The 20281-nt window shown below is 45.2% G+C and overlaps 1 protein-coding gene across 2 annotated transcripts in view; it reads right to left on the bottom strand.

The window, feature by feature from the left end:
* The window catches only part of dync1li2 (dynein, cytoplasmic 1, light intermediate chain 2), an 83290-nt gene extending 78225 nt beyond the window's left edge, over positions 1 to 5065 (bottom strand). For both annotated transcript variants that reach the window (XM_080186685.1, XM_080186686.1), the window contains exons 1-3: positions 4949 to 5065; positions 4176 to 4249; positions 3695 to 3811 (exon numbers count right to left, since the gene is read on the bottom strand). In XM_080186685.1, the coding sequence (XP_080042811.1) occupies positions 3695 to 3811; positions 4176 to 4249; positions 4949 to 5034 (277 nt within the window). In that variant the 5' untranslated portion in view covers positions 5035 to 5065. The remainder of the gene's footprint in view (positions 1 to 3694; positions 3812 to 4175; positions 4250 to 4948) is intronic.
* Positions 5066 to 20281: the final 15216 nt, after the last annotated feature.

Genomic DNA, 20281 nt, shown 5'->3' with positions numbered 1-20281 from the left:
TGAAGATACAGAGAGACAGGAACCAATCTGGATTGGTGAGGACTCATGCAGCAGATAAACAGGACTTAGGAGGGAGCAGAGTGTCAGAGCAGTTGATGGTTACAGTGTGTAAATAGTCATCTGGTCATACCGAACATGAGTATTGCTGAAAAAAGAAACATCTTTTGTTAAAAGTTTTTCACCTTGCACTTATCAGGATACTTACAGGAAAACAATGTAAGGTAAATCAACAATTTTATATTGTGGAAGAAGAGTGCTGACTGATTGACAAAGTAGAATCTGGGAGAGGCATTGCCATGGAGAATGCATCAGTTTATGGTGACTGACAGTTAACTGCCAAGCATTGTTTGAAATTTAAACCAGACAGCTTGACTCACATTGGTCAAGGCAGTGGCCTGAGGAATGAATCAGTGAATGGCTGTCACACTTTGTTTAACTGAAACAGGTGTAATGTGTGCACATGCCCTGTTTGCAAAGAACAGAGATGTGTATTAATATATGAAGCCTCCAGCGCACATGCATGCATCACACTACAAGGCTGACTGAATCTTAAATTGGCTGTCAGCATAGTTTTTAACACAGAGGATTATTTAGAAATGTTGTCCAATTGCAGAATCACATCTAATGTTGGAGAGTTTTTAGTTTTACAAGCATGGTTTGGTTGGATCTGGTGTGTACCTTGCCTGCTGTGAACAGCAGAAGGGAAAAGCTGTTTGAAGCGATCCATTATGGAGATGTCCATATCCAGCATCACATTGGCAGTGAAACTCATACCACATTATTCATTTGTATGATTGCCAGAACATATTTTGCCTTGATGGTAGTGCCTTGTTAATGGCGAATGCTACAACACAGTAACAACTTCATCTGTCGTTCATATTTGAGATATCTTACCCTTCCAAGGTAATTAGGGCACTTCTCATTGTTGAAAGTGACATTCATGAGCTTGCAGCATACAGCATGAAATGATCTGATCATTGTAGCATTTGCCTGCAGGATGTCTTTGATGTGCCCTATTTCAGCATCAAGCTTGCATGGTGAGCAAATGGTGCAGGCCCTAATTATGACGTGTCAGTCACTATCAACGGATGCATTCTCACTGGCAACGCTTTTACCATTCAGCATTCTCTTCTCAGAAAGTATCAACAGTTGACTTCCTTTACGCTCTATTCTTGCAAATATCCTGATGATCGCAAGACTTTACAAAAGTAGCTCTTTTTTACAGCAATACCCAAGTTACAGAGTGTGCTGGATGAGGGACAACACCAGAATAGCTCAAAGTGCAGCTGACTAAGGAATGGTTGAAAGTTTCAGCAGCAAAAGCCTTGAGGTAGGAGCATGGACACGTACAATGTTTAGGAAAATAGCACAGTAAGAAGTCTCACAACATCAGGTTAAAGTCCAATAGGTTTATTTGGTAGCACAAGCTTTTGGAGTGTCACACCTTCAGGTGATGGACTGGGTGATGTAGCCCAGTCCATCATCTGAAGGAGAGACACTGCGAAAACTTGTGCTCCCAAATAAACTTGTTGGACTTTAACCTGGTGTTGCGAAACTTCTTACTATGCTTACCCCAGTCCAACACTGGCATCTCCAAATCACAGGAAAATAGCCACAGGCTGTCTTTGTGACGGAGGGTACAGGGTTCAAACTCAGTTTTGTGGGGTGCTGCGTGGCAGAGCATGCCCAGGTCACCAAGAGGAAAACTACCCAGTCTCAGAATCCTAAGATAAAAGTAAAACACTGCAGATGTTGGAAAATCTCAACAGGTCTGATAGCTTCTGTGGGGAGAGAATAGAGCCAACGTTTTGAGATAGGATGATGCTTCGTCAGAGCTCTGATGAAGGGTCATTCTGATTTGAAACATTGGCTCTACTCTCTGACTTGGAATCTTTCCTGTCCACTTGAATCACAAACAGACAATTCCTCAATCTCACCCAGAAGGCAGAATCTTGCAAAGCAGCACTCCATCAGTATGACACAATCAACTAGATCATTCAGTGAACTCCCGGAATGGGACTTGGATATAAAAATCTGATCCATTCCATATATTAACCACTCAAACTTCCAATTGTACTCTAAGCTTGTTATTCACTGCGGGTGTCAGTTATTCCTTGTACACACCCAAATTCAAACGTGTTCCAGTTTCTCTCGAGCTCCTTGATATCAAAGTCATTTTGAAATCAAGGCTGAACTGAAATGTAAATGTACAGAAATAAAATTCTGCAAAAAGAACTTTGTATGGCTCCTGATCTACCCAAGACCACAAGGAACTACAAAAGGCCATGAATGCAGCCCAATCCACCACGCAAACCAGTCCCCCATCCACTGACTCTGTCTACACTTCCTGCTGCCTCAGCAAAGCAGGCAGCATAATTAAGGACCCAACACGCCCCGGACATTCTCTTTTCCACCTTCTTCCGTCGGGAAAAAGATACAAAAGTCCGAGGTCATGTACCAACCGACTCAAGAACTGCTTCTTCCCTGCTGCTGTCAGACTTTTGAATGGACCTACCCCACATTCAGCTGATCTTTCTCCACACTCGAGCTATGACTGTAACGCTACATTCTGCACTCTCCCCTTTCCTTCTCTATGAATGGTATGCTTTGTCTGTATAAGGCGTGACAATACATGTGACAATAATAAATCAATTCAAAACTTTAGATGGCACAGGAAAAAGACAATAAACAAATCCACAACGAGTGTATCACTTCCCACAGCAAGTTAACATGATTTACTAGTGACACTAACTCCATTATCTGAACAAATGTGAATACATTGAGGGACAAGGCATTATTTTATGAACATTTCTTTAAACATTCAAAACGCACCACTGAACCATATATACTATATTCTGAATGTTTTCTTGCCCACTCTAAGAAGCAGATTCTTATCAGCGTCATGTTCCACAATCAGCAATAGTTCCCAGACTCTTAAATCAACTGATTTGGGGATAAATAAAGCCAAGCTTGACCTCACCAGATTTTATACAAGAACAGAAAATCAACAGTAGGAACATTCTCTAACCTAGACACACTGAGGCTACTCAAATTAACCCAAGCAGGAATTAAACCTTGAACCTTTTCAGTTGCATCACTTTGTGCAGTGGACAGTGAGAGATTCATTATGCTGCTGGGAGATTTAGTGAGAACAATTCATCTTACACAGCTCTGACAAAACTGAAATTGTCCAACTCAACAAGTGTCAACAAAACACTTGCCTTTGGTATAGGAACAGAGTCAAAACCAAATTGCCTCAAATAGTAGTAAGTAAAAGCTCTCAGAAAACAAACAGCAGACAAAGTGAATCTTACATTGGTTATCCATGTTTAGTGCACACCCCAAACCTAACCACCTGCCAAAAACATTAATCTGCACACACCCTGCTTAATTTGGAGAAAGTACATTTTATAACACACACACAAAAACCATTTTAATTGTAGTTTGTCAATGGAACTACATGCAACTACAGAATACAAAACACAATCCCTTGTCACCATCAGATCATCCCAACACCGGGGACTCACTGCACTGAACTGGAATAAAAAACCCACAAAGAAACAAATGAAGACATGGTCAAGAAGTTACGACATACCAGGACAAATTCTGCTGCACTGTATTTCTAACCCAACCCCTCGCATATTACATTTGACACACACAGTCACCATGCTGTTTTCACAGATGACTCACTGACCATCTCTGTCTTCATCGTGTATATTTAGGTACAAATATTCCAGTCCCCTCCCTTTCTTGTTGTGTTCTGCACCTTGGAGCTTGGCCATGAGTGTGGTCTTGCCCGAGCCATCCTCACCTACAAAGAGATGTCAGTATTGATCAGTGATTACTAACAATGAAGTAAATAACTGGGTGAGAGAAGTAATAAACAAAATTGGAGAAAGAGCAAAAGTAAATATATTAGACCAATACAGAAAACACTCATTTATATTTCAAAAATGATTAAACGACATGCTTACATGACATAAAATCTATAATTTTCTGAAACATTCACCCATCATTTCATATTTTTCCTTGCTAATTGCAAACATTCATTTCTATCAATTACAGGAATAGTTAAGGCAACTGATTTGCATTATCTGTACAAAGTATGTTCAGACTTAAATACCAAAGCTTTTGTCTTAATTAATTTTACGTTAATCCATCAATCTCATGCTTACCTAACACAAGGATATTTTTCCCGGAGGGTAGTTTGGATCGTGAGCGGGTGGAGACTTCACTCAGGATGGAGGTCCTGCAGAAACAGAGGAGAAGGGAGGGGAGGGAAACAAATCATTGAATTCTGGTCACCAGCATTCCCAATTACAACCAGTGTCCACATTGGGCCTAACTCTGTAACCCCCTCCCTAAATGCTTGTTTCTCTTTCTCTCCCCATTAAGACACTCCTTAAAATATAAAGCTTTTGGGACATCCTAACACCATACCAAACAACTCAACAGCAGCTTCTTCCCTGCTGCTATCAGATTTTTGAATGGACCTACCTCACATTAAGTTGATCTTTCTCTACACTCTAGCAATGACTGTAACACTACATTCTGCACCCTCTCCTTGCCTTCTCTACGTACTCTATGAACGGTATGAAGCCATACTTTTCACTGCATCCCGATACATGAGGCAATAATAAATCACTACCACCCTATGTGACTCAGGGTTGTATTCAGTTTGGCAAACCCTCTGAGGGGGAAGTGGGAGGGGATGTTTAATTAGATGAAAGGCGCTTCTATCACACCAATGGCTAGAACTGTAACTTATATAAGTTGCTGTTTGTGCAAACATGATGAAAACAAACCGGCCCGCCCGCCCGCGCACCCACACAGCCGGGAGATGAAGGGAGGGAGAGAGGGCCCGCCCGCTCGCACCGCCACGACCCTCGGCAGCAACTCCAGGGGCAGGAGGAGGGTAGAGGTCCCGCTGCTGGCCCGGCTAACCTACCACAGATTGTGTCCCTCATCCTCCTCCACCGCCTCCTGCCCGTCCACCGCTCCGCCCAGAACCTTCCTCTCCCCCACGGGCGCCATCTTCCTCACCGCGCCCGGCGCAGGACCCGGATCAGTGACGTCACCGCGCACCGACGCGGCATCCGGATCGATTACGTCACCGCGCAAAGACGCGGCAACCAGGTCAGTGACGTAACCGCGCAATGACGCGGCACCCGAATCAATGACGTCACCGCGCCCCCGCTGCCTCAGGGCCCCGGGGGGGGTAACGGCGACTGCGGCTCCTGACTCGATCTGAAATCAGCGCTTCCGAAACCGCTATAGTTATAATAGTCCAAACGCACCAAGTTGCTGCTTCTCTATTCAGAATATTTTTTAAAAGACCACTTTATTCAGGCAACATTGGGGACAGCCCCAGGGTGTTGGTGGTCACGTGATGCTGCAATGATGTCATTGACGTGACTGCAGCTTTGCCAGTTTGCAATTGCTGCGATTATAATATTGTTATTTAATGAGTTACTCTGTTTGCTTTCTAGGCGGAATGTTTGTTTCCGTTTCCAAATGTTGTTTTACTTGTCAGGCAGCTGTATAGGCAGGAGTGGATTGGTCAGGCCGCCATGATGGTTGTCAATGACGTCATTGGGATGGAGAATTGGTTCTGGGGGTGGGGGCTGAGGCTGGCCTATTGACCAACTGTACCAACAAGACTTGACAATCTGGGCTAGTAATCCAAAGACCCAGAGCAATATCCTGGGGACCCGGGTTCAATTTGCACCGCAGCAGATGGTGAAATTTGAATTCAATAAACATCTGAAATTAATTGTCTACTGATGACTGTGAAACTATTGTTGTAAAAACTCATTCACCTTAATGGAAGGAAATCTGTCCTTACTTGTTCTGGCCTAAATGTGACTCCAGACTGACAGCAATGTGATTAACCTTTAAATGCCCTCAACTGAAGGGCAATTAGGGACAGACAATAAATGCTTATGTAAGAACGTAAGAAATAGGAGCAGGAGTAGGCCATCTTGACCTTCAAGCCTGCCCCTCCATTCAACAAGATCATGGCTGATCTGAAGTGAGTCAGTTCCACTTTCCTGCTTTCTCCCCATAACCCTTAATTCCCTTGTCAATCAAAAACCTATCTACCCATGACTTAAATATATTCAAAGAGGTAGCCTCCACCACTTCAACGGGCAGAGAATTCCAGAGATTCACCACCTTTTGAGTGAAGAAGTTCCTCCTCAACTCCGTTCTAAACTGCCCCTCCCTTATTTTGAGGCTGTGCCCTCTAGTTCTGTTTTCCTTTCTAAGTGGGAAGGATCTCTCTACCTCTACCCTATCTAGCCATTTCATTATCTTGTAGGTCTCTATAAGATCCCCTCAGCCTTCTAAACTCTAACGAGTACAGGATCAGTCTATTCAAAATCTCTCTTCGTGAGCTAAATTGGCTGCTGCATTTCCTGCATTAAAATGGTACTTCATTGATTGTAAAATGCTTTGAGATGTCTGTAAGAGGCACTATATCAATGCAGATCTCTTTTCGATGCCTGGTGTACCTTTCATCTGGGCCATTCAGTGACTCCACAGTGACACCATTGGTTCTTTAGTGAATTGCAGCAACAACCTGTGGCAATTCCACAGCTGACCAGCAGTGTCACTATGGAATGACACTAGACCATTTCATCACATAAAACAACAACTTTGAACAACATAGAACCCAATGTGGACTCTCTGGAAGAGCAATTTCATTGGTCCCACTCCCCATATTTCCCTGCAATCTTCCATCAATGCTTAACCAGTTCCTTTTTGGAAGCCATGATTGGCTTGGCAGCACAGTGGTTAGCACTGTTGCTTCACAGTGCCAGGTCAGTTCTTGGCCTGGGTCACTGCCTGTGCAGAGTTTGCACATTCTTCTCATGTCTGCATGGGTTTCCGCCAGGTGCTGTGGTTTCCTCCCACATTCTGAAAGACGTGCATGTTAGGTGCATTGACTCGAACAGGTGCTGGACTGTGGCAACTAGGGGAATTTCACAGTAATTTCATTGCAGTGTTAATATAAGCCTTACTTGTGGCTAATAGTTAAAACTTTAAACTTTATTTTCCTCCACCACACTCCAAGACAGTCCATTGCACATCCTAACCACTCACTATGTAAAACAGAAATCTTCTCCTCGTTGCTGTTGGTTCTTTTAAGATTGTTTGAATCACCATCTTTAGTTCTTGATCCTAGTGCAAAATGGAACAGTTTCTCCATCCAAAATAAAAGCAAAATACTGCGGATGCTGCGAGTCTGAAATAAAAACAGAAAATGTGGGAAAATCTCAACAGGTCAGGCAGCATTCGTGGAGAGAGAAACAAAGTTAATATTTCGTGTTCTTATGGCAGGTTGCACAGTTCCACAGTGATTAGCACTGCTGCCTCACAGCGCCAGGGACCCAGTGTGATTCCTGGCTTGGATTCCTATCTGTGTCGAGTTTGCACATCCCCCCTGTGTCTGCGTGGATTTCCTCCGGGTGGTCCGGTTTTCTGAAAGACATGCCGGTTAGGTGCATTGACCCAAACAGTTGCCGGAGTGTGGTGACTGGGGGAATTTCATAGTAACTTCATAGCAATGTTAATGTTAGCCTTACTTGTGACCAATAAATAATACTTCAACATTTTTTAAGCTCACAGCGCCAGGGGCCTGGGTTCAATTCCAACCTTGGGTGACTGTGTGGAGTTTGCACATTCTCCCTGTGTCTGTGTGGGTTTCCTCTGGGTGCTCCAGTTTCCCCCCCACAGTCCAAAGATGTGCAGGTTAGGTTGATTGGCCATGCTAAATTGCCTCTTAGTGTCAGGCGGATTAGCAGGATAAATATGTAAGGTTATTGGGATAGAATGTGGGTGAGATTGTTGTCAGTGCAGGGTTGATGGGCCGAATAGCTTCCTTCTGCGCTGTAAGGAGTCAATGAGATGAGAGTAAACCAGCCTCCCATCCATTGACTCTGTCTACACTTCCTGCGGCCTCGGGAGAAGCAGCCAGCATAATTAAGGACCCCACGCACCCCAGACATTCTCTCTTCCACCTTCTTCCATCTGGCGAAAGATACAAAAGTCTGAGGTCATGTACCAGCTGACTCAAGGGCAGCTTCTTTCCTGCTGCTATCAGATTTTTGAATGGTCTTGTCTTGCATTAAGTTGATCTTTCTCTACACCCTAGCTATGACTGTAACACTACATTCTGCACTCTCATTTCCTTCTCTATGAATGGTATGCTTTGTCTGTATAACGTGCAAGAAATAATACTTTTCACTGTTTGGTGATACATGTGACAATAATAAATCAAATCAGATCCAATATCTTCACGATCATGCTAAATTGCCCCTTAGTGTTAGGGGATTCGCAGGGTAAATAGGTGGGGTTACGGGGATAGGGCCTGGCTGGGATTGTTGAAGGGCTGATGGGCCCCATTCTGCACCGTAGGGATTCCATGGCCTGCTCAGACCAGGAGTGGAATTTTTCCATTTTTTTTCCAAAGTGTCGGTGTCGACGAAACCAGGAAAAATCCGGCTGGTGCCGATGGCAGGAAACCTCATTGTTTATTCAACTCTTTAACAAGAATATGTTTCCAATGTGATTCACGCCATGATGGTGGTGGCCTGTCTCTGATTGGCTCACCCTGGGAAATCTTCATCTCTGTAATCAGTATGGCGTCCCTTTGTAACCAACTCCCCAGCTCCGAGTCCGATTCCCAATGGGGGTGGAGGGGACGGGGTGGGGGGGGGGGGAGGTGACTGCGAGGAACACAGCACCATACTTCACAGAGGGAACTGCTGGAGCAGAGGCATAACACTCTGCACCCGCGACCAGCCAGACATCCAGCGAGCAAGCTCACCACCCCTTCCTCGCTCCCCCACCCCACCCACCCCCACCCTACCGTCCACCACCTCCCACCCACCTGGGAGACTTGGCCGCAATGGTGAGAGCTAGCTCACTCCATTAGAGGACAGGTCCACACTTCAGGTTAAGTAAATGGGCAACAAGGTGGCAGATGGAGAATAATGTGGGGAAGTGTGAGGTTCTTCACTTTGGTAATAGAAAAACAAAATGGTTTTTATAAGGTGTGAAACTTCTAAATGGTGATGCTCTGAGGTGCTTGGGTGTACTCAGACAAGGATCACAGAAAGTTAATACAGGAACAGAGGAATTGGGGGCAGAAGTTTGCAAATTCAGCCCCTTGATCCCGCTTCACCATTCAATCAGATCATGGCTGATCTCCCCCTGGCCTCAAATCCACCTTCCCACCTGTTCCCCATATCCCCTTATTCCTTTTTTATTAGAACTATGTCTATCTCCCTCTTGATGTGCAGGGACAGCAATCAATGAGAAAGGCAAATGCCATGTTGGTGTTTATTGTAAGGGGATTGGAATACAAGAATAAGGAGGTCTTTCTATAAAAGATACAAGTTGTGGAAGCTTTTCATCTTGCACTCAGGGCAGATTCACAAGAATACCACTTGTAAAGGAACAACAATTTATGCTCCATAAGAAGAGAGTGCTGATTGGTTGGTACGTGGAATCTAATTGGTGGAGACATTGCCATAGAGAATGCACCAGTTAACCAATATCTGACGGCCTTGAGGCTTCACAACGCTAACAGATATTTGTGTTGCTTGTGAAAATCAGCCAAATTCATACGTGGGCACTCGATCAACCTGGTGAACCTTCCAGAACTCAACATCTTCATTGGACGCTGCTTTGAGGCTGGAGATCTTGGAGTGGAGGAGTTCAAACTCAGCAAATACCTCCTCCTGTCTGACATGGGTTGAAGGCAGAATGAAATTTAAACCATGCGCAAGAACAAACTCCTGACTTTCAGAGAGCTCAAGGTTAGAGAGATTTACTGTGTGTTTGTTGACATTGTTAATTGCATTGCCAAACTGTTTCTGCTTCAGCGAGGTTACAGAACAGGCATATTTCAGACAAGTGTTGTTCATGACTTGATTCCTTGATTGGGCAACACTTGTTAAGCAATCCTGATTGTGCTAAGAATTACACAGACCACCAATTTAGGATTATCAGTCTGGCTCACAGTGTGGCTCACTTATGTGTGCTGGAAGTCACATATATTCATACACAGACCCCTGTTTTTACAGACAGAACATGTGCACGCAATGCACCTTTTGCAACTAAACATAACGGGCAACAACCAGTCTCTGGTTCATGTCTCAGGCCAATGTCTTGACCAATCAGAGCGAACCTGCCTTGTTTGAATTTAAACGATGCTTGGAAGTTAACTGTCAATCATCAGTTAACTGGTGCATTCTTCATGGCAACACTTCCACCAATCAGAGTCCACTTGCCAATTAATCAGCACTCTCTGCTCATGAAGTACTATTGTTGTTCCCTTTATATTTGGTATTGCTGATGAATGTTAGACAAACTGGTCTGACAACATGTCAAGACGTTCTGTCCTACCAAATGATCATCTTTCTATATTTGTACAGAGCTATAGTGTAACCACACCTGACTACCTGTGGTTCAGATCTCCACAGGCACACTCAATATAGGGAACTGATCATTTCGAACTGGGATGAGGAGAATTTCTTCACTCGGAGGATTGTGAATCTTTGGAATTTTCTACCCCAGAGAGATATGGATGCTCCGTCACTGAACATATTCAATGCTGAGATAAACCTGAAGAGTCAAGGGCTATGAGGAGTGATCAGGAAACTGGATTTGATCATGATTTCACTGAATGGCAGAATAGGTTTGAGGTGCTGAATGGTTACTCCTGCTGCTATTTCTTATGCTGTGTAGATTTAAGTTGACAGTTGCTCCTAATGAAGCATCTTAGAATGTTTCACAACACCGCTGAACAGATATATTGGAGAAGCTGGGATTACTTTCCTCTGAGACGTTGAGGAATTTGATGCTGATCGCAAGGCCCTTGATCAGAGTGGTTCATAGATCATCATAGATACCCTACAGTGCAGAAAGAGGCCATTTGGCCCATTGAGTCTGTACCGACCACAATTCCACCCAGGCCCTACCCCCACATATTTACCCACTAATCCCTCTAACCTACACATCTCAGGACACTAAGGGGAAATTTTAGCATGGCCAATCAACCTAACCTGCACATCTTTGGACTGTGGGAGGAAACCGGAGCACCCGGAGGAAACCCACGCAGACACGAGGAGAATGTGCAGACTCCACACAGACAGTGACCCGAGGCTGGAATTGAACCCGGATCCCTGGCGCTGTGAGGCAGCAGTGCCAACCACAGTGTCACTGTGCCGCCCAAAGTGACACTTAGGAGCAGGGGAAATCTAGCTTGAAGTGGACAAGGAATATTTAAATGAATATTTAACTATGCTAATCTACTTCGTGCCCTCGTTGGGCAGGAACCAGATCACGTCCGGGCACAGGACTGGGAGAGTCTCAAAGGAGGTTCTCGCCAGCGCTAAGCGTGCTATCCCCTCCCCCTGCAATCCTTCCAACCTGTGCTGTCTGTGCCTGAGCAAATGGAATCGGAAAAATCCCCCTCATTCTCCTGATGAATTCTCCAGCCTGCCTGATTTGTGCAGTGATTGGCTGGGGGTTAATCACCCTCCAGTCTGATCACTCCAGCCCTCTCAGGCTGGGAGAGAGGCTCATTGCCACCTCCCTAATGGAAAAACACAGGCATCGGTCACGTGGCTTTGTCGAGAAGCATCCTCCGGGTGCCCTGATCCCTGTAAACAACCACTTCCTCTCGAATCCCCAGTGTTAAATTACAGTGAGCAGAGTTAAACACCTGGTAAATGACAGGGCTGGCTGCAGATAACCATTAGACACTCTCTCTGCGAGGGTGGGGTTACCCAGCCAGCTGTGCCTTGCTCCTGCCAGTCAAAGCCCAGTGCCCCTGGAGGAGATTGCCAACCGCACAAGCCATATGTCTGTCTGCTCTAAAACCCTGAAGACGTCTGTACCAGGCTAAAGCTCTGTGCCAACACAGCTTCCAGTTCAGCGCCAACTAATTAAAATCTTTGTGTTGAGTCCTTTGTTGCAGTCAGACTAAAAATTCAAATGTTCACTTGTGTTTGTCTACCTCTGTTTGTTTATCATTGTGTGTCTGTGTGTGTGTGTCTCTGTGTGTCTCTGTGTGTGTGTGTGTGTGTGTGTGTGTGTGTATCTGTATTTGTCTACCAGTCTGTGTAAAGTAAAAAGTTTATTTATTAGTCACAAGTAAGGCTTACATTAACTCTGCAATGAAGTTACTGCGAAATTCCCTTAGTCGCCACAGTCCGGCACCTGTTCAGGTCAACGCACCCTAACCATCACTTCTTTCAGACTGTGGGAGGAAACCCATGCAGACACGGGGAGAACTTGCAAACTCCGCATAGTGATCCAAGCTGGGAATCAAACCTAAGTCCCTGGCACTGTGAGGCAGCAGTGCTAACCACTGTGTCACTGTGCTGCCCATGTGTTTGTGTCTGTCTGCATTTGTCTTTCAGTGTATGTGTGTATATGTGTTTGTGTGTATATGCCTGTGTCCATCTGTACATTTGTGTCCCTGTGTGTTTGTGTTTGTGCAACTGTGTGTGTGTGCATGACTGTGTCTGTATGTATCTGTGTGTGTTTGTGTTTGTCTAACTGTGTGCCACGTGTGTGTGAGCGACGTGTGTGTGTGTGTGCGCGACTGCGTATGTGTGTGTGTGTGTGTGCGCACGACTCTGTGTGCGTGCGCGTGACTGTGTGTGTGTGTGAGTGACTGAGTGTGTGTGTCTGAGTGCATGAGTGTGTTTGTGTGTGTGTGTGGGTGTATCTACAGGCTTCAGCCTAAGGTAATTTTTTTTTTGTTTTTGAACACTACAGCACAAACAGGCCCTTCGGCCCACTAGTTGCGCTGATCACATCTATACCTACTAAGCCATAGACCTATCTATAACCCCCAATCCCATTAGATCCTATACACTCATCCAAAAGTCTTTTAAAAGACCGCAGCGAGTTCGCCTCCACCACCATCGACGGCAGCCGATTCCATTCACTCACCACCCTCTGAGTGAAAAACTTACCCCTAACATCTCCTCTACACTTGCTTCCCAGCACCTTAAATCTGTGTCCTCTCGTAGTGACCATTTCAGCCCTGGGAAATAGCCTCCGAGAATCCACCCTATCTATTCCTCTCAACATCTTATAAACCTCTATCAGGTCGCCTCTCAACCTTCATCTCTCCAGGGAGAAGAGTTCCAACTCCCTCAACCTGTCTTCATAAGGCATACCTCCCAATCCAGGCAACATCCTTGTAAATCTCCTCTGCACCCTCTCAATAGCTTCCATGTCCTTCCTATAGTGAGGCGACCAGAACTGCACACAGTACTCCAAGAGGGGTCTGACAAGGGTCCTATAAAGTTGCAACATTACCTCCCGACTCCTAAACTCAATCCCTCGATTAATGAAGGCCAGTACACCATACGCCTTCTTGACCACATCCTCCACCTGCGAGGCCGATTTAAGAGTCCTATGGACCCGGACCCCAAGATCCCTCTGCTCTTCAACACAGCAGAGATTCCTACCCTTGATATTGTATTCCTTCATCCCATTGGTCCTGCCAAGATGGACCACTACACATTTATCTGCATTGAAGTCCATCTGCCACTTCTCCGCCCAGTCTCGCATCCTATCTACGTCCCGCTGCAACTTCTGACATCCCTCCAGACCATCCACAACACCACCAACCTTCGTATCATCTGCGAACTTGCTTACCCATCCCTCCACTTCCTCATCCAGGTCATTTATGAAAGGTAATTGCTGAGAAGGGTGATAGAGTCGGAGGTGAAACCAGGGATTGGAGTGGGGACAGAAAGCAATGGCTTCAGATTTGCTGATATTTAATTGGGGAAAGTTATTGGCTATCCAGGGCTAGATGTTGGACAAGAAATCTGGTAATTTACCGACAGAGTGGAGAATGGTGGTGAGGTAAAGCTGGTGACCATCATAGGTCATTGGAAACCAACAATGTGCTTCCAGACAATGTGGATGAGAAATAGGATGGACCCACAGAGAGATTCTTGGGGGAGCCTAGAGCTTACACTGCGGGAGCAGGAAGGGAGGCAAGTGAACCTCTGCTATAGATAGATAAGGCGGGAACCTGGGAGTGTAATCCCAGCCAGCGGGAGCATCCAGTAGAGAGGTGTAGAAGGAGGACGGGGTGGTCACCGTGTCAGAGGCTGCAAACAGCTGGAGAAGGGCGAGGCAGGAAAGTGTACCTTTGTGACAGTCACACAGGCTGTCACTGGTGATTTTGGGAAGAGCTGTCTTGGTATTGAGGGAACCTCACTGGAGGCATTCAAACCCAGAGTTCCAGGAAACACGGCATGAATCTGGGAGGTGACAACTCATTCAAGGATATTGAAGAGGAAAGGGGGTTGGGAGTGAGATGGCGGAAATGGGGTGCAGAATTATAGCGATTCTGCCTAATCTATTGGTTCAAACTCCTGGAACTCACTCCCTAACAGCACTGTGGGTACCTACACCACATGGACTGCTGCAGATCAAGGAAGCAGCTCACCACCACCTTCTCAAGGGGTAATTAGGGATGGGCAATAAATGTTGTCCAGCCAGTGACACCCACAGCCCATAAATGAAGAACATAAAAGATGAGCCGATAGTTATCCCCAGTCTCCCAGGTAATAATTATCTACCAATCAACATCACAAAAGAACAGACTCCCTGTCAACCACCACATTACTGTATGGGATCTTGCTGTGCTCAGATCAGCTGCTGTATTTCTGACAGTAAATCAGTGGCTATACTTCAGAAATACTTTCACTGGCTGTGAAAAAAATTCCTTTGGGACATCCTGGGGACACGGAAGGCTCTGTATTAATCCCTGTCTGTCTTTGACATGCAGAACTTGATTTGATTTGATGTATTATTGTCACACGTATCAACATACAGTGAAAAGTATTGTTTCTTGTGCGTGATACAGACAAAGCATCCCGTTCATAGAGAAGGAAAGGAGAGAGTGCAGAATGTAGTGTTATAGTCATAGCTAGGGTGTAGAGAAAGATCAACTTAATGTGAGGTAGGCCCATTCAAAAGTCTGACAGCAGCAGGGAAGAAGCTGTTCTTGAGTCGGTTGGTACGTGACCTCAGACTTTTGTTTCTTTTTCCTGATGGAAGAAGGTGGAAGAGAGAATGTCTGGGGTGCGTGGGGTCCGTGATTATGCTGGCTGCTTTGTCGAGGCAGCGGGAAGTGTAGACAGAGTCAACGGATGGGAGGTTGGTTTGTGCTGAACTGTTGTCAATAATTTAAGTGGTAATAATAGTAAGATTTCCATAAAACTTTGCCCCAAAAACAGTCAGGATTTACTGAAAAATGGAGAAAATAAAAACAAGAAAGTGTTAAAAATAAGCAGCATCCCTTGGTAGCAGTAACGTCAGGGAGAAGAGAGAACGTCATTGACAACGTCAAGCTACAGGAAGAGACATTACAGAGTTTAAAAATCTATTTCCACTCCTTCAGAGAGTGGTTTTGCTGCATTGAAACATGAGACTGCACATGGATAGAACTTTACCTGACAGCCCATTCGATTGCACTAGACCTCTGCTCAGCTATCCTTTTACCATCTGTTTGTCCAGCTACAGCTAATCTATATTCCAGTGACTCTCTCCCCTCAGGATCCTCACTCATACCAAGGACAAGAAAGACTGACATTTCTACAATACATGGGGGACTTCAATCTGCAGATAGCCTGGAATAATCAGATGGGCAAATGTTGCAGTGATGAGAACCATGTTTTTGTCGTAGTTTTTTGGAACAGCCTGGCCAGAGAGCAAGCTCAGTACAGCACAGGAAACAGGCCCTTTGGCCCTCAACTAGCCCTGGGCTGGAATTCTCTGATGTCAGCCACCCGGCCACTGCTGCCAGTGAGAACGGAGAATCTAGCGCTCACAGCAGCGGGACTGGAGAATAGCAGCCGTGGGTGAGGTTGGAGAGTTCCAGCCCTGGTAACAAGATGGAACTAATTGATGTTCTCATTGTGAAAGCAAACATAATCCAATTGAATGTTATGTTGACTTTGAGAGAGAGGAGTGGTTTTGAGTCCTGAGGTTAATCCTTGGTGAGGTGATTTCACAGGATCACAGAATATTTACAGTCCAGATGGAGGCCATTCAGCACATCAGATTTCACTAGCTCTCTAAAATAGTGTTTTACCTAGTCCTACCTGCCTTATCCTGTAACCTTGAACATTCTCTCCTTTCAGATAACAATCCAATTCCCTTTTGAATCACTCGACTGAACCTGCCTCCACCACCCTGTCAGGAAACTCATTCCAGACTCCAACCATACTCTGGGTGGAAGCATTTTACCTCACATCCTTCTACTCCATTATGTTGAATCTGCGCTCTTTATTAATTGATGTAACCCTGAGAGGGAATACTTTCTCACTATTTCCCCTGTCCATACCCCTCAGGATTTGGAATACTTCCATCAAGTCTCCTCTCAGCTTCTTTTCTCCAGGGAAAACGGTCCCAACCTCTCCAATCTTTCCTCATAGTTCCAGTTCTTTATCCCTGGAATCATTCTGGTGTATCTCCTCCGTACTCTCTCCAATTCCTTCACATCCTTCCTCAAGAATGGCGCCCAGAACTGGAGGCAGTCTCCAGATGAGGGCTAACTGGAGTCTTATACAAGTTCAACATCACCTCCTTACTCATAAGAACATAAGAAATAGGAGCAGGAGTAGGCCATCCAGCCCTTCAAGCCTGCCCCGCCATTCAATAAGATCATGGCTGATCTGTCGCTGCTCAGTTCCACATTCCCGCCCTCTCCCCATAACCCTTAATCCCCTCTCCTATCAAAAACCCATCAACCCGCGTCTTAAAAATATTTAGCGAGGCAGCCTCCACCACTTCAACGGGCAGAGAATTCCAGAGATTCACCACCCTTTGAGTGAAGAAGTTCCTCCTCAACTAGGATTTATTTATTTATCCCTTCATTTAGGATCGTCTCTCCACATTCTTCCTGTCAAAATGGATCACCTCACGCTCATCTGCATTGAATTTCATTGGCCACATTTCTGTTCGCTCCACCGTTACATTTATGTCCTTCTGAAGTTCAAGACTATCCTCATCACAGTTGACAATACTCCCAGTCCTCATATCATCCGTAAATTTGGAAATCATTCCCTGAACACTGCAGTCTTGGTCATTAATATAATTCAGGAAGAGCAAGAGACCCGACACTGACCGCTGGGGAACTCCACTACAATCCTCCCACCAATCTGAAAAAGAACCATTTATCACTGCTTTCTGTTTCCTGTGACTCAGCCAATTTCTTATCCAAGTGCTTAATCTCCCTTTCACTCCATGAGCTAGAATTTTTCTCACAAGTCTGTTGTGTGGCACTGTATCAAATGTCTTGTGAAAATCCAGATACACCACATCAACAAAACTGCCCTCATCAACCTTCTCTATTACACCCCATCCCCCCACCCCAGACACTTCAGCAAGTTAGTTAAATATGATTTCCTTTTAATGAATCCATGGACAGTGAGAGTTTCTTTCCTCGGATGGTGATGGCCTACACGAGGGGACATAGCTTTAAATTGAGGGGTGATAAATATAGGACGGATGTCAGAGGTAGGTTCTTTACTCAGAGGGTAGTAAGGGCATGGAATGCCCTGCCTGCAGCAGTTGTGGACTCGCCAACTTTAAGGGCGTTCGAATGGTCAGTGGATAGGCATATGGATAATATTGGAAAAGATTATGTTAGAGGGTCATTAGATTGGTTCAACTGGTCGGCGCAACATCGAGGGCTGAAGGGCCTGTACTGCGTTATAATGTTCTATGTTCTATGCTGGCTTTCCTTAATGACCCTGCTCCTGACTAAATGACAATTAATTTTGCTCCAAATTATAGCTTCCAGAAGGATGGTTTGATAGCCAATGGGGCCATTTTGTGCTGGAATGGGAATGAGATGCTGGGTGAGTCGACAAGGGTCACAGCGATATAAGGTGTCCTGAATATAGCAACAAAATATATGGCCCCCATCAAACCAACACAATGGCAAAATAACAATAAATCCTGTGTAAAGTAAATACTTCCTTATGCAATCCAATTGTTATTATTGATATCGAGCAGGCACTCCAGCCCAGTGTGGTTCTCACAGGTTGCAGAAGATACCAGAGTCACCTGACCCACACAGAAAACCATCGAAGGGGCAGAGAGACAAACCAACCCCTTGCCCTGCACCCCCCTGCACCCCAGCAGCCCAACAATACAACAGCCAGGAGAGACTGCAGTGAATTGTGATCTTATTTGGGAAGACCAACAAGTGGGTCAATGTTGCGGCTCTGGTCTGACTACCTAGCGGGATGTCAGCCAGTCAGTGTGGATTGTGAACAGGGTTAGGGGGAGCCCTCTGTTAGTATATAACCGGTGATAACTTTGTATTGGATATAGTGTTACCAATGGGAACAAGATGTAAGGGTTAGCTGACCAGTAAACCAAGGAACCAATTACAGAGTGATGTAATAGTCAGCTGACCAGCTGATTCATGACAAATAAGGAACCAGGTAGAATTGAGGGGAGCTTGGAGTGGCCCAGGGTGAGGCCCTAAGTTTGGAATAACGATGTTTCTTTATTTAACCCTTTCTTTGATTTATAAGTTGGAGTATTTTCATTAGCTGCATTTTGGTGAAACAACCTCATTTTCCATGTCCAATCGATGTGGACTGTGGACAGGGTTAGGGGGGAGTCCTCCTATTCCATGTCCAGCCTGTAACCCCTTACACAGGAATATGTCCCAGCTTTGCACCTTTCTTTGAATTACCCAGGAACTTGGAGAGCCACTCCCTCTGTGACTGGATCCTGAACTTCCTAAGTCCAAGACCACAATCAGTAAGAACAGGCAACAACACCTCCTCCATGATCATTCTCAACACCGCTGCCTACAAGGCTATGTTCTCAGCCCCCTACAATACTCCATATTCACCTTTGACTGTGTGGCCAAATTCCCCTCCAATTCAATTTTCAAGTTTGTTGACGATACCACTGTAGTGGGTTGAATCTCATCAATGATAAGACAGAGTACAGGAATGACATAGAGAATCTGGTGATCTCGTGCAGCGACAATAATCTCTCAATGTCAACAAAACAAAGAAGATTGTCATCAACTTCAGGAAGTGGAGGACATGCTCCTGCCTACATCACAGGGATGAAGTGAAAATGGTCAAGAACTTCAAGTTTTTAGGTGTCCAGATCACCAACAACCTGTCCTGGTTCCTCTACACTGACTCTATAGTTAAGAAAGCCCACCAACCCCTCTACTTCCGCAAAAGGCAAAGGAAATTTGACGTGTCCACTACAGCTCTCACCAACTTTTACAGGTGCACCATAGAAAGCATTCTTTTTAGTTGTATCACAGCTTGGTATGGACTCCTGGTCTGCCCAAGACTTCAAGGAACGACAAGGGGTCATGAGTGTAGCCCAATCCACACACGAATCAGCCTCCCATCCATTGACTCTGTCTACACTTACCACTGCCTCGGCAAAGCAGCCAGCATAATTAAGGGCTCCACGCACCCCGGACATTCTCTCTTCCACCTTCTTCTGTCGGGAAAAAGATACAATGGTCTGAGGTCATGTACCAACCAACTCAAGAACAGCTTCTTCCCTGCTGCTGTCAGACTTTTGAATGGACATTGCATTAAGTTGATCTTTCTGTACACCCAAGCTATGACTGTAACACTATATTCTGCACTCTCTCCTTTCCTTCTCTATCAACGGCATGCTTTGTATAGCGCACAAGAAACAATACTTTTCATCTATGCTAATACATGTGATAATAATAAATCAAATCAAATCAAGAAAGATATCTCCAGTGAATCTTAGTCTCCTGTTCCAGCTTCGTACCTTTTCCCGCACTCCCCCACCTTCAATTATTTATCAAATCCCTTTTTGAAAATCTGATTCCACCGCTCCTTCAGGCTGTGTCTTCCGGATCGCATCAACTACCTGTGGAAAAACATTTCACAACTCAAGATGCCCTGAAGCTCTTTAATGTAAATAAAGTATTCTCGAAATGTAGTCGTGTTAGATTGTGGGAACTGCAGCAGGCAATGTGTGCACAGCAAGATCCCACAAGCAACACGCGATAAACAGTCTCTTTAGTGATGTTTGTTGGGGAATAAATACTGGCCAGGGCACTGGGGAGAACTGCCCTGATCATGCAACAATATTTCACATCTGAAAGTTAAATAAAGTTAATGTAAAGAAACAGTGGTTAGCACTGCTGCCTCACAGCGCCAGGCAGCCGGGTTCGCTGCTTTGGGTCACTGTCTGGGTGGAGCCT

This window comes from Carcharhinus amblyrhynchos, chromosome 4 (genome assembly GCF_965287045.1).
Source record: "Carcharhinus amblyrhynchos chromosome 4, sCarAmb.v2.hapA, whole genome shotgun sequence".
Classification (NCBI taxonomy): Eukaryota; Metazoa; Chordata; class Chondrichthyes; order Carcharhiniformes; family Carcharhinidae; genus Carcharhinus; species Carcharhinus amblyrhynchos.
Note: the sequence above shows the minus strand (reverse complement) of the source record. Positions and strands in the feature narration are given on the sequence as shown.